The sequence below is a fragment of the Dipodomys ordii genome, unplaced genomic scaffold, assembly GCF_000151885.1.
Source record: "Dipodomys ordii isolate 6190 unplaced genomic scaffold, Dord_2.0 Scaffold34, whole genome shotgun sequence".
Classification (NCBI taxonomy): Eukaryota; Metazoa; Chordata; class Mammalia; order Rodentia; family Heteromyidae; genus Dipodomys; species Dipodomys ordii.
Genome location: NW_012267250.1, coordinates 7,496,496 through 7,511,334, shown reverse-complemented (window position 1 = coordinate 7,511,334; position 14,839 = coordinate 7,496,496). Strand labels below are relative to the sequence as shown.

The 14,839-nt window shown below is 39.7% G+C and overlaps 1 protein-coding gene across 4 annotated transcripts in view; it reads right to left on the bottom strand.

The window, feature by feature from the left end:
* Positions 1–14,839, bottom strand: part of Bicc1 (BicC family RNA binding protein 1) — a 241,045-nt gene that overhangs the window by 40,416 nt on the left and 185,790 nt on the right. For all 4 annotated transcript variants that reach the window (XM_013017198.1, XM_013017199.1, XM_013017200.1 and 1 more), the window contains one exon: positions 1,438–1,517. In XM_013017198.1, coding sequence (XP_012872652.1) covers positions 1,438–1,517 — 80 coding nt within the window. The remainder of the gene's footprint in view (positions 1–1,437; positions 1,518–14,839) is intronic.

Here is a 14,839-nt window from a genome sequence, read left to right as displayed (position 1 = left end):
TTACTTGTTTTTTTCTTTAAAGACATTATTCATGGAACATTTAATCTAAATAACTAAGAACAGATGAAAACACAATTATAAGGGATAAGCATATTAGAGGCTTCTGGAACTACAATGATGGAAAATTAGAAGAAAAATAAAGTCTAAATGAATAAGGAAGGCTTCACAGGCATTTCTAAGTCTGGTATATTCAGAAAGTAATGTTAATCTATGTGGAACTTTAGACGAGATCGGGCGCGTTCAGGGTGGTATGGCCGTAGACTCTATGTGGAACTTTAGCAAGTAGATTTGTTTCTGCTGAGAGTTAGAAGAATGAGGAAGAATCATAAAATCACAGATCCCTGCTAGTGCAATGTCTTTATTAAATAAAGAAAAATGTAAAATATCAAAGACTTGAACAAAAGCACCATGGTCATATTGAAATCTATGTACTAAATTTAGGGGAATTCAGTGTACAACTATAAAAAAAACTTTTTTTCAATTTTCAACAGTGGCTAACCAAGTAAAATTCAAAATGGTTAAAAAAAAGCACACACATCAATAGTCTTAACCCTCTGAAACCTTAAATTTCAACGTAACCCTCTTAAATATTTTGATTTTTAAACATAATTCTTTCATTTTAGCCTTTAGAGTTTGGTAAAATGTCCCTCTTTGGGAGAAAATTCTAAAATATTTAATAATTATGAGGTGAATAATTTTTAAAAATTAAAAAGAACAATAAAACAGAAGGGACAAAAGAAGGGAAAATCAGTGATCATTCCAATGAAATAGCCAGTGGCAAAATCAATTCAGCAGTCAATAATTCAATATAGTTAAAAACCAGACAGCCTGAATTTAAACCACACACTCAATTACCAGCTCAGAGATCCTGAACAAATTATTTAATCTCTTACACTTTAGTATCTATAAAGTGTTAAGTGATTAGCTAAGTACCTGCCATATGATAAATGTTTTAGATGTGATTGAAGAAATTAAACTCTCACCAATGAGAACAAACTCTCAGGTATTTGACTTTCCTTGTTATCTCTACATATACTTGGAATTAAGAGTTGTAGAAAACAACTGTGCAAGAGCAAGCAGGGACTTTGTGCCATCACACACAGGACAGAGAGAAGATCAATATGGTTTTCTGTTGATACATCTTTATTACTCACCCTATACTAATCAGGGCAATAGCTACGTCTGAACATGTGTGTGTGTGCGTGTACTATCATCTATAGATACATATATCCACATACATATGTGTGTGCATGCACTTACCTTACATGAGAGAATCAATTCAAAAATTGAGAGTCTGTAAGTACCATAGAATCATGTGCATATTTTAAGTCACAACATTACCTCTTCCTGTTTATCATTTCTCTAAACAGTTCTTTCATAATGCCATGAAGTAACTTTTGCAGCGACCAGTTCTGAGTGTCCTTAATATTCACTTACTTTTGTGTCTAGGACAGACATGATCATCTCCTTGGCTTCTTTAACATCTTCTTTCTTTCCAGAAACCTTAATATGGGGATCTATAAGAAATGAGAAGGCTCAGTTGAAACTCTGATAACTCCCCAAAGTCTGTTTTAAAATGGATATCACATCCGGAGCTGTTAGTTTAGGCCTAAAATCCTACCTACTCAGAGGCTGAGATCGAGAGGATCACAGTTAAAAGCCAGCCTGGAAAGAAAAGTCTAAGACTCCAATTAACCAGGATTGGGTGAGTGGTATGTGGGGTGGGGGTGGGGGAGGGCGGTGTTCAAGTGGTAGAATGACAGCTAAATGAGTAAAGGTTTTTATTTCAAATCATGATACCACCCCTCAAAACTCTGTGTGTGTGTGTGTGTGTGTGTGTGTGTGTGTGTGTGTGTAAAACTGTTATGATTGAAGAAAATAGATTCTACCATATAATGAGTTTGTTTTATTGTAGGCCTGTTATTATTGTAGTAAAATAAGTATATATAAAAAATTACTCAAATTGTCCATTTATCTGTGGCTATTTTTCCATTTGAAGAGTGGCTAAGCCATTTAATTTTATTTTTGCAAAGTATATAATTGTAAAATAGGGGTCTAATTATTTACATAATTATTAATGTGACATATTTACTAATTTTTGCTACATTCCAGATTCTGCTTCTTGAGGTATTGTTTTTTTTTCTAAACAGAGAAAATCAATCACAAGGGAGTTTAGTAACCTGCCCAAGAAACTGCTCAGAGAGTTGGTTATTATAATGTAATGTCTTAAATCTCTGACCCATGCTTATAAACGGTGATGACTTGGAAGACATCATTACAGGTTATGATTAATGGGGGAGAAATCTTTAAATTTCCCTCAGGAATATTTAATATTTGTGCAGAATTCATATCCAGACTACTATCTGACATTTCTGTTGTTTGTTATTGAATCTTACATAGCAGAACATCTACTCATTCAACAGATATGTACTGATTAATGTGTGCACCAGACATGGCCCTAAGTGGTTAGTCTGTCATGGATAAAAAAAACACCTCTGGCCAAATATATATAATATTGTTCAGGGGGACAATAAATCAAATTACTTCATATATTAAAATATAGGTGTTGCAAAAAGGAAGGAAAAGGAAAGCAAGACAAAGAGATCAGGACAGCCTCTGGGGAGAGAAGTAGAGGACTAAATGTGCAAGGTGGATAAATCACAGCTGTTTGCAGCAGCTAGAACCTTCCAGTGAAGCAGATAGCAGAGCAAGGTACCTGGGGGAGGGATACACCTTTCCAGTTTCCCTATCAGGATTCTAATCCTCCAGGAGTGTGAGGGTTCTGTTTATAAATCAGAAGATAATTCTCAACTTATTGGCCTCAATGATAGGCTGAGCAATGAAGAGAATTCATTATGGTTTGTCACATCGCTGGGAATCCCAAACTCTTGATACCTACAATATACTGACTTTTCAGCTAAGTTCTTATATCCTGTATAGAAGTGACAGCATCAGCCAAGAACTGGTGGCTCCTGCCTGTAATCCTAACTACTCAGGAACCTGAGAACTGAGGATCAAGGTTCAAAGCCGGCTGGATAGGAAATCTCTAAGACTTTCATCTCCAGTTAATCATTAAGAAGCCAGAAATGGAGCTGTGGCTCAAATGGTAGAGTGATATCCTTGAGCTAAAAAAAAAAGCTCAGGGACTTGAGTTCAACATACCCCTTCCCTCCTCCTCCCTACCCCCCTCCCCAAGAGACAGAATCAGTGGATATTAACTGTCCGGGCCCTTTAAGTCTTCAAAAGCATTCATTCTCCAGAAGAAGGAACCAGAATCCCCACCAGCATGGGGCTTTTCTCCAAGCCACACATATTGCCCCTGACACTGTGATATCCTCATTGCCACCTCACAGTCCAGTACCACGTGGAACATGTCATATGCTTAAGGCGTAAATGGGCAATGAGAGGGATGGGGAAGGGGATGAAGAGGGAGATCAGGTTTCCTTAAAGTTACCCACTCACAGTGCTGAGATGGTAAAATCACAGCTTCTGAGTGCTCTGGCCTTTTTTGTGGGGAGGGAGGGGGGTTGGGGAGACATCCCAGCAGCTGTGCTTAATTTGAGTCAGTGCCATCAGCTCCATCCCTGCCCTGCCCTGCTCATGGCTCCAGGCATTTCTCTTCATCCTGTTTTTACATCCTTCCTCTGACACTTGCCCTGTCACAGGAACCTAGTAAACATCAAAGGCCTTAAGAGTGTTCAGAACTTTCAAAATGTTAAATATCAGGTGCTGGGTGTCCAGGGCACAAGGGATATCCAGACACTGCTGCAGGCACGGCCTACTCTCTTTTGCTCTGTGATTTGCCAGCTAACATTACTGCACTTTTGTAATTCTTAGGATGATCTTTTCAGCCCTTTCTGAGGTATTTACACAAAGAGCTGTCTATATCCAAAATTGCAGGCCCACCTGTCTTCACCTTTGGTTTGTGTTTCTCTGGCTGATAATTTACTCTGAACATGTTCACTTCCATCAGGGTAGAGAGAACCCAGTGTTCTTCAAAACATACCTGAAGATCAGATTCACTGCAGCACTTGCTATAATAAAGGTTCCTGAACAGTCTGAAATAAATCAGCCTTTTATTGCCCAACCCCTTTCAGAATTAGATACTTGGTGGTACAGACGTTTGAACTCAGGGCCTTGAGTTTGTTAGGCAAGTACCCTAAGCCATATTCTTAGACCTTTTTTGCTTTAGTTATTTTTCAGATAGAGTCTCAAGTTTTTGCCCAGGGCCTGCTTTACACCATTATTTCTCCCACCTATAACTCAAGTAGCTGGAATTACAGCCATAATCACTACTGCCAGCCTATCTGTTGATATGGTGTTTCACAATGTTTTTGTGTGGGTTGGCATCCAACCACAATCCTCCAGATAGCTACTATCTTTAAATAAAAGATAAAATAAAAAAACAACCAGAGTATTAAGCCACATGAGATTTACATACTGAATGTATATAACAAAAGCTTCCACTGGATATAAAAGGATTTTTCTTGTACACAAATAAAATGTATATTCTGAATGATACAGTAACTTATTGTTCCTCACAGGTCAGACAACCGCATTAAAATTCCTATACATCAGAGATACAGAGACACACACACAAAGAGAGAGATGGAGAGAGAGAGAAAGAGAATGAGAGAGGAAGCCTCGGTTCTAATAAAGAAGAATTTGATTATCTACCATCTCAGCATCAACAAAACAGTAAGAAAAACAAAGCCAAAGCCTCATGCCTTATTTCAAAGTGAAAGAGCACCATCTAGTGACCACAACATAAATTATCAATGAACACAGAGACAACAGGGCACATACATGACACTGTCTCTAGCAACTGAATCTACGCTGGTTTTTGGAGAGGTTCTTCAAATCAAGTTAATCAAATTCAATGAATATTAAACATGACACTCTAATTTAGACTCTAATTTAGACTGTTAAGAGGATTAATGGTGCCATATTTCTCCTTCACTTTTACCCTCACTTAGAAGACATATATAGAATATGTGCTTTTATTCCAAGTTGAACTTGACTGTACTCAGTTTACAGTCTAGAGCCTTAAGGAATTCATGTTTAATTCAGACTCACTCTAATAAAAAAAAGAAGTCAAAGTACCAACCACACTAATCAATACAAAAATGAACAACAGGTCGGGCGGGAAGTGTTCAATGATGATTAGAGTCATGGGAAATAAGAGTGTATCTTCCCTTCTCCAAAATGAATTGCTTTGAAAGAGAACTCTAATTTAGGCATATAAGTTTGGAGATGTTGATGGTGAAAAATAATCTTCATTACTTTATAACCAATTTGGACACAGTAATCATTCCTTGGTTTTTAACAGCCCAGTGAACTTGGACATTCAACACAGACATTACTGACCACACCCACATCGAGGACAAGGCTCCCTGCCAAAGGAGGACACAGAAATCTATAGAAGAGGCTAAGCTGCCATGCCCAGGTGACGATCTGCCCTGAACATCCCCAAATTCCAACACTCATCTTAGTACCTATACAAAGACCTAGAGAACTGTCAAATAATACATGCAGATGTTTAAGTTTTAGATTCCTTTCCCACCCAGCTGCTCTCATCAATCTGGTGCCAACCCAGAAAAGAAAGACCACCATATTGCAACTTGGCTTTCACAAAGTCCATGAGGTGACATAAATGATGTGCACATACAGTGGACATTTAACATTTGTAGACTGCAAAGAGAAGAAGAAATGGGCCTGTTTAGAAAAGCTAAACATTTCACAAAAAGGTTCTTATGACTTCTATCTGGAAATTCATAACGGTTTGTTAAGGCAACACGCATGTTCACAAGAATACCTGCTTGAAAACTGTACTTTCAACAAAAATATATTTGAAAGAGTTGAGATGGTCTCATAACCTCAAGTGAACTCTAGCTATGGAATGACCTCGTGGTACTCACTGGTTTTCCATCCTTGGAGACATTCATGTATATTTTATCAACTTCCTTTACCCCTCAAGACTAAGGCCCTTCCTCTTCACCCCAATGCCACAGCCAACTACAGAAAATATTTGTATCAACCATCACTGTATCTAGTGTCACAAGATGTATTTAGGCCTTTAATCTTTCACCAGTAATCTGTCCGTAGCTACTCTCCTGTCTCCACAATTGAGTGCTGTGGAGCAGAATCTTCAGCGTCCAAAATTCACATTCTTTTTTTCTCAGCATATTCCTGAGGGCTTTAGCTCTGTGACTGTCTGGGTCCCAAGGACATCCACTGGGGCAAGGGTCTGTCGGAAGAGGTCGGTGTGGACAGGGAGAGGCGCCACAGCTTGATCTCCTCTGCAGTGGTAGCCAAATAGTTCTCACATGATAATGGCCCATTGTTTGTCATCAAGTGGACCATCCCTTAGCTGAAATGCTTGAAACCAGTGGCATTTCTTCTTTCTTTCTTTTCTTCTAAAGGTTTTTTTTAAATGTTTGCATAGATATAATAAGACTTCATGGGAAAGGGAACCAAGGTGACATCTAAAGCTTATTTATGTTCAAATACATCTACAAATGGCCACAGGTGGTTGTGTTGCTATTGTTAGAACACCATACCTGCACTGTGGCCACTCTACAAAGCTAGTTGTGGATTTTCCATATAGAGCACTCATAGTTTTGGACTTTGAGACATTATAGATATCCAGATTTGGGGTGTTAACTCTGTATGAGCAAGAATGTGGCCTTAGGCCAAGGACTTTTGCCATCTGGTCAAGAGTCTCGGACATCTGAGGGTCCCTGGCTGACTTGGAACCACACAGAACAGGGTCTACAACAGACAGGACAGAACAGGTTAGTTCTGAATGACCTGGGCTCTGCAATCGGACACACATGTCCTTCATGTTGTGGTAGAAGTATTCAGACTCCACAGTTAGCCCCTAAGTAAGCCATTAAGAAGATCTATCACCTTGGAAAATCACTGAAACTTATGGAGTCATGTTTCTTAATTAATAAAAAAGTGAGGGGGGGTGCTTTGGTCAGATCATTGCTATGCTTCCTTATGAATCTAAATTTATTAGTGGAAGTAGTATCATAAATTTCTTAAATCACACTAATATAATAAACAACTTCAGCCCACAGCTTTCCTGTGTCTCATTACAACTAGCTCACCTTAACTCTGGAATGTTTCTGAGCCCTTTAAGGTGTGGGCGTAGCATGAGTGGGTCTGAGTAAGGGAACAGCCTCAAACTGGCTTGCGGCAGAGATGGCAGCTGCCCTCTGCTTGTCAGACAATGTGATGGTGTATGGAAGAGGACGCACACAGTGTTCACCCTGCTGACAGTTGCTGGGTAAGGGCTTTTAGGCACAAAAACCCCTCATAGTCCACCCAGGGCGAGTCGCAGCTCAGAACGGGTGCAATCTTCCTCACCTGTTATTAGGATGGCAAAGCATTTGAGTGTTCAACAAGAGTGAGTTCAACCCATGGACAACTGGCCACTGCTCATGTTTTACTGTCAAACCTATTCATGTTCCTCTGGCTTCTGGAGAAATATACATTCTTTTATTAAAGAAAAACTTGACACAAATTGAGTCCAACCTAATTTAAAAAAGAAGATAAGCTGGGGGGGGGGTGGTGACTCATACCTGTAATCCTAGCTCAGGAGGCTGAGATCTGATCATTATGGTTTGAGGCCATCCCAGGCAGGGAAGTCTATAAGACCCTTTTCTCCAGTTAACCATCAGAAGACTGGAAGTGATGCTGTGGCTCAAAGTGGTAGAGCACTAGCCTTGAGCAAAAGGAGCCCAAGGACAGTGACCAGGAATGGGAGGAGGGAGAGGAAGGGGAGGGGGAGGAAGGAGGGAAGAGGAAGTAAGAAGAAGGAAGGAGGAAGGAGTTGGAGAAGGAGAAGGAGGAAGAGGAGGAGGAGGAAGAAGAAGAGGAGGAGGAGGAGAAAATTTGAGCCTACTTATAAACCTGACTAGAAGTGATTTTAAAGAAACAGGACAATAAGAAGTCAAGGCACCATAAACCGTTTTGTAGCCAAGAACACAGATTCCAGGATCTTTCAAGGAATGTTCCTCCATACAAGAAATCCGGTAAAGTGAGTTTGGAAAAAAAAAAAAAAAAAAAACAGCAGAGAATATACTCCTAAAGGGCAGGTGGGAAAGCCTCACTTGCAAACAACTAAGGCAATGCTGGCAAGCAGCCAACATTGACCAAATACAATGCTTTGAGATCAGGCATAAAGCCATCCTTATTTTCCCTGCTTTAAACAGAAAAAAAAAATCTTTTACTATTTAACTAAGAGAGAAGGGGAGCAGACAGTGAGCCTTGAAAAAAGGAGCGTATTTTAAATTAAAAATCCTAGTTTTTATGAGATCTATGTTCCCACTGGTGTGTCTACAATGGGTCTGAATATCATGAGGCCTATGTCAACTTCTTGTCAAAATTAGCTTTTCTGACATAATCCTTAATAACAACTGGAAATACAATGGTGAGGAAACACAGGAGATGTTTCAGGAGAAAATAAGGCACCTCATCTGTTAAGATTCCAACGTGACTTATCAAAGCTGTTTGTTTAATCAGAAACTGAGTTTTGAGACTCAGCAAGAACCTAGAAATAATCTCGGGAAAGAACAACGAAATGCAAACAAATGATGAAGCAGGGCAAGGCACAGAGATGAAGTAATCAAGAGCAGCTGTATTGGAGGAGCGAGTATGAGAGTTGAAAATGGATAAACTACCTTATCTTATAAACCACTTTCTCTTAGCCAGTATATACTAAACTCCAAACATAACTTCAGAACTGCTGTCCAGGTGAAAGGACATTTAAAAGTCCAAAGCAAGAAGAAATCTAGCTTTGGTTAAAAAAGAAGAAGAAGAAGAAGAAGTTAAAAACATAACGCCTAACATAATTTGTTTCCTGCAGCCTTTTGGCATCAGATCTTTATATTCCAGCGATAAGGAAGAGAATTCTGGGAAAGGAGGAGGAGAGGAAGCCCAGTGCCAGGAGGTAATCTGGAATCTTCGGAATAGTTTGTACAAACAGTTCTCAAGGAAGACTGGGTGTCATGGGGTTGCTGGGGGCGGGGGGCAGGAGGGTGGCGTTCACTGTGCATGCAGCATGGGCATCTGTGTGCTGGGACAAAGCCCAAGCAATGCCACATGTAAAAAGCAACAATGCAAGACCCCAAGGTGAAGAGTGGGTATGAAAAGGGCTAGATTGAACACTGACCCTCTCAAATGGTAGTGTGACTCGATAAAAAAAGGGACACTGGAGTGGGGAGGGAGGCATATGTTAGGATAAAGCAACCCCAGGAAATTGGACTGAGGTGACAGCAAGTTATGCAAGAACTTCTCAGAGCCAGAAGTGAGTCATCGCCATGGTCTCTCTGAGGAATACTTCAGATCACAGAACACATGCCAGGTCCCAGAGCTCTGACCTAGGTGGTCTCAACCCAGAGGGCTATTATCTGTGGCCAGGCCTGGTTGTTCCTTGTTACAACAGCTGGGACAATTCGTGAAAAACCTTAACACACAATGTTTGTGTGCCTTTATAGAATGAGCCACCGTGCATTCAGGACTCATGAGTGTAGGAGAAGGCCATGTCAAACCACATCAGTGAGTTCTTTATGTCTGCTCTACTGAGAGAAGAAACATAAAAATGGAAAATGTCTGTGTTGTGATTATATTAAGGCACAATTAAGAAAGAATGTAGGAAACAGATAGACTTAGGAATGAGATCTAAATATAACAATCTGAAACGACACTGAAATTCTCCTCCTTCTCATTGTTTCTGTAACTCCTGTGAGGAGGGGGCACAGACCATGGAGAGAAGCTAACGACTGATTCGGCTGACTATATAAAATTCTGTTTCCTGGTTTGCTTATGATGATCTGAGAGAGCTGAAAATGTTCTCACTGAAAGTTCTTGCAGGATACCAGTGGCTCACATCTATAATCTTAGATACTCAGGACGCTGAGATCTGAGGATCCAGTTAAAGGCCAACCAGGGCAGGAAAGTCCATTAGTCTTTTACCACCAATTAACCATCCCAAAGCTGTGGCTAAAGTGGTAGAGTATCAGCTTTGACTAAAAACTCTAAAGGATAGTGCTCAGGCTGCCCAGTTCAAGCCCTAGTTACTCTCCCCCATCCCCCCAATTAAAAGTGTCTATTACCTGGTTAAGAGGATATAACAAAATATCTTTAGAAATGCCTATCTGCTGGCTTTATCTTCCTGCCCCACCTAATCTAGTGGAATGGCTGTTTGTGGTTTTGTTTTGCCTGAATACATAGTATGACTACAATAGTCATACACAACATCTGTTTCACTGATAGCTTTGGGAGCTGATGAAGACCAAAGATTTTAATCTCTCAGTCTCAGGAGGTATTCAGCTCAAGTGCTGGATATCTTTTAAAATAATGTATTTTAAATAGGTGCTGAGCATGGTAGCACACATACTAGGTAGAGAGCAGAAGATCACAGTTTGAGGTCAGACTGGACAAGAAGTTGGCCCCTATCTCAACAAATAAGCTGAGCATATTGGCATGTACTTCTAATTCCAGCTACACTGAAGGCAAAGGTATGAGGATCATAGTCTGAGACTGACCCTAGGCAAAATCATGATGCCCTATTTAAGCAAAAAGGTCTGGGTCATGGCTCATGTGGTAAAGTATCTGCCTAGCAAGTATAAGGCCCTGAGTTTGAGCCCTACTAGACCCTCATCTAAAGAAATGTATTTTCTATAAAAAGAGCTTATATAATCCAAGGCACTAACTGTCTCATAGAAAAATGAGCAAAATACACAAATAGTTCCATAGTAATATGTCATAATTGACATATGGAACTAAAATCCTTTTGTTTAAATATTTAAAGAAAACATAAATTTAAATGAAGGAAAAATAGTAAACAACTCTGTGTTCTGTTTGATCTTAAACTTTTTACTGGTAAAATTGAGACAAACAAATTTTCTAACACATCTGTGGTGGAGATTAATGTTGGTGTGAATGCTGGAAACAATATGGCTATATATTGGAGGACTGTGGCATCCTAACTCCATTTTAAGGGCACATGGGTAAGGGGAGCAAAAGAAACATCCATGTTGATAATGGTAACTTCCAAGCAATAGAATCAGTTGTTTTTACCTTACTATACTTCTGATACTTTTGGATTTTTCCATCATGAACATCCATAATGTAGAAAAGTATGCATACCTTAAAAGATGATCTGTATCAATAAAGTCTGAAATCAATTCACCCAAATTATGTTCCATACTTAAGACAAATGTGATTTCCACATACAATGTCTCCAGAATTCCTTTAACAAAAGAGACTTTAATCTTAAATCTTAGGAATTCTCACAACAAAGCTGGGCGTCAATGGCTCAGGTCTGTAATCCTAGCTACTCAGGAGGATCTGAGGATCGTGGTTCAAAGCCAGCCCAAGCAGGAAAGTCTATGAGACTCTTATCTCTAATAAGCCACTCGGAAAACTGGAAGTGGGATGCAGTGTCTCAAGTGGTAGAGTGCTAGTTTTGAGCTGAAGAGCTGAGGGAAGCATTTAGGCCCAGAGTTCAAGCCCCAAGACTGACAAAGAAAGAAAAAAGAATTCTCACAATGCTTTCTTGATTCCACAGAAATGTTCCCCATTCCTCTTTTACAATTCTGTGAGAGGCCACTGGCCATATTGTTTCTCAACCTTATTTCTTCTTACTGTTGTGCTATTGCTCTTAATAGTTTACTAACTTTAGCTCTGATTACAACCCTCCCCTACACCAGTGAAACTGGGAAACGAACACTCAGCAATGGTTAGTTTCCACTGAGAAGCTAGGCTGGAACAGAGTCCAAGTAGTTTGTGAAGACCACATGTTTATGGTCACCACTAACTGCACGTGGCATCCTTTCAAACATTCATAGCTACATCTCCCTTTTACTTCAGTAACGTTTTCCAAAACAGATGGAAAACAAGGCAATCCTAGGAGTAGAGGTTCAGTGTCTTCAGCAAATTTTCCAATCCTTTCCTTGCATAAAAATGCAAAATCATTTTTAAAAGCAGTATTTTAGGTATTATTCTCAGGGTATGGTTAACCCTATTAATGTAAATAAATAATAGCCTCAAAGGACAGTGGCTTCAAAACAAAAGTCTCACCAAGGTGGCAGCTAAAAGAGCACTTATTTGTCTTCTCAGCAGAAAAGCTTGAGACAACAGTGGTACCCAGTGATGCTCCATCTGCCCCTGCCAGGGGGGCTATTCCTTCCTCTGCTCACACTGTCTCCTGCTCAGGAGGTGAAACAGGTCCTATGGCAGAGACCTATGGCAGGTCCTGGGCTCCAACATTCGCCATTCCATTCAGCGGTCTTTTGCCACCACCTTCTTCCTCATCAGTCCCCAATACCACACCTTCCATGTGTCCCCTCTGCTCTCAGGTGGTTATAGCTTCCCACTGTTGCCAGTTCCAGTACCCATTTGCCTGCATTCTTAATCCTAGAAGCAGCCCATTTCATTACAGTTTCTTATGAACATATTTTGCAACTCATTCTTTTTTCTGCTAGGCTAACAACACAGTTATCAATCTGTTTCCTTTTCTTAAGAAGTGTACAGAAAATTGTGTGGTATGGGCAGGTGGTGTACTCTGTATTTGTAGTCATCTCCTTTCTCCAAAAAGAAGTAGTAACTTCCATAGAATGGATTTCATGCCTTACAAAGGTTAAGAATTATCTTCTTCAAGTCTTAGCCAATACTTCTTTGAAAAGGTTGATTTCTTCCAACTGTACTGTTCAATAAAATCCAATCTGCAACAGAACAGAACAATGTAGTCTATTTTCTATGCCTGGCCTTCTTTCCTTCCTTGTCTCCCTTTAAGACCATGGAAACACTTTTCTTTGTAGGATGTTGTTTATTACAGGAACTGTCTAGGCACTTTCAGACAGTCCCTGATAACTGTGTTGTAATGTTTATAGGACCTCTGAGAAACATGTGCACATTCAATAGCATTTTAAAGTATCTTTGTTTCCTTCACTTCCATACAACATTTATTTCTAAAGGCATGTGTATATTCCACCAACTAAAACAAAAACATTATTTTAAATGTATACACAAATCTTTCTTTTTCTTTCTACTACCTTAAAATCTACTAAAGTGAGATTTTTTATAACCAATGAATCAGAGTTTCTTATGGGGGATGGTCTGTGAAAATGACTGTAATTACATCAAAGACTGTGTACATATTTTACTCAATCTTTCTGAGTGATTTTATCTGTCAAAAGCCATTTTCTAAGCTGTAAAGACATTAAGACCCCATCTTGAAATCTTCCAACCAATCAAATTTTGGCTTGCCATTGCCGAGAGGTGGCATTTGTCTTCTGATTCAAATTTTTTAATCATAGTTAAAATATTTCAGCACTTATATTTACAAAATGAATGCTAACCAATAGGGTAGATATGAATGAGGAGTTCCTCATGGATTCTCGTCAGTTATTATAAGAGACACAAGAGAAAATACAGCATGAAGGATGGAATGGTTTGGGAGAGAATCCACAACTGAATCAAGTTTTTATTTAACTGTCTTTAAAACCCTTATATACTTCCTTAAAGTGAACATTTCTACAATATTTTTAACCATTTCTCCTATTAACAGAATTTTTTTTTCCCCAGGGCTGAGGACCGAACCCAGGGCCTTGTGCACACCGGGCGGGCGCCCTTCCACTGGGCTAAACCCCCAGCCCCTTAACAGAAATATTTTTAATGCAACCTCAATATAAAACCAATGTTAACTTTTAAGAATTATATTAAAATTGCCTACAGACTTAAGATATAGAATGGACCTTAAAAGTTCTACTTTTGGGGCTGGAAAGGTGACTCAGTGGTACAGCGCTTGCCTTGCATGCATGAGGCTCTGGGTTCGATTCCTCAGCACCACATAAGCAGAAAAAGCCAGAAGTGGAGCTGTGGCTCAAGTGGTAGAGTGCTAGCCTTGAGCTGAAGAGATGCGGAACAGCGCCCAGGCCCACAGTTCAGGCCCCATGACTGTCAAAAAAAAAAAAAAGTTCTACTCTTCCATAGCATCCTTCAAGCATCCTTCAATATGTTTACCAAGTGGCCCCAGGAAGCCCATCCTACTAAGTGAAAGCGATGTATAAGGTGATGAATGTCATGATCTATTCAGTATGACCACAGATTTAAACCTTCTCATGCCTGTTGTTTTCCAAACTGACACTTAGCTAAACTGCCATATTTTTGGTTTAGTGTTTTATCAAAAGGCAAAAGCTGGTTGTTAACAATTATTTTCTTTAAACCATCGTTCTCATCCTAAGCCTTCAATTCCCTTTATGAGATGAGGGGATCTCATAAAAGTAAGAATCTGAACTATCTGTTGTGGTCTTCAAAGTACTCATAATCAGGACTCTGCCAAACCACTCTTCCATTCCTCCCCATTGCACAATTTACCTTACAGGCAAATCAAAAACACTCAACACTACACTAAGATGTCCTATGATTTCCTATCTGCCTGACTGTGTGCCTGAAACCATCAGGCAATGTACCATTCTCCCATTTGACTCTATCTTCCAATCTTTTCCACCTTAAGGTCAACCGAAAGGCCATGTTGTTATCAGGTCACTCCAAGGCAAAGCACATCTTCATTTCTGGTAGCTTCCCATGATGTTGCTTGGACTTTTACTATAAAGCCCTAACCCATGTTCCCTGTTTATATACTTGCTACCTCTCCTTGAGTCTGTAGCCCCAACCCCTGAAGAAGACACTGTACTGACACCCCTTTTAACACTTTAATATATACTACTTACTGAGTCTTAGAATACAGGCATTGTTAAAAATCATCTAGACTTCACTACAGTTTTTAAAATCTCTTCCCTACCATTTATAGGCAGCGGTCACCTCT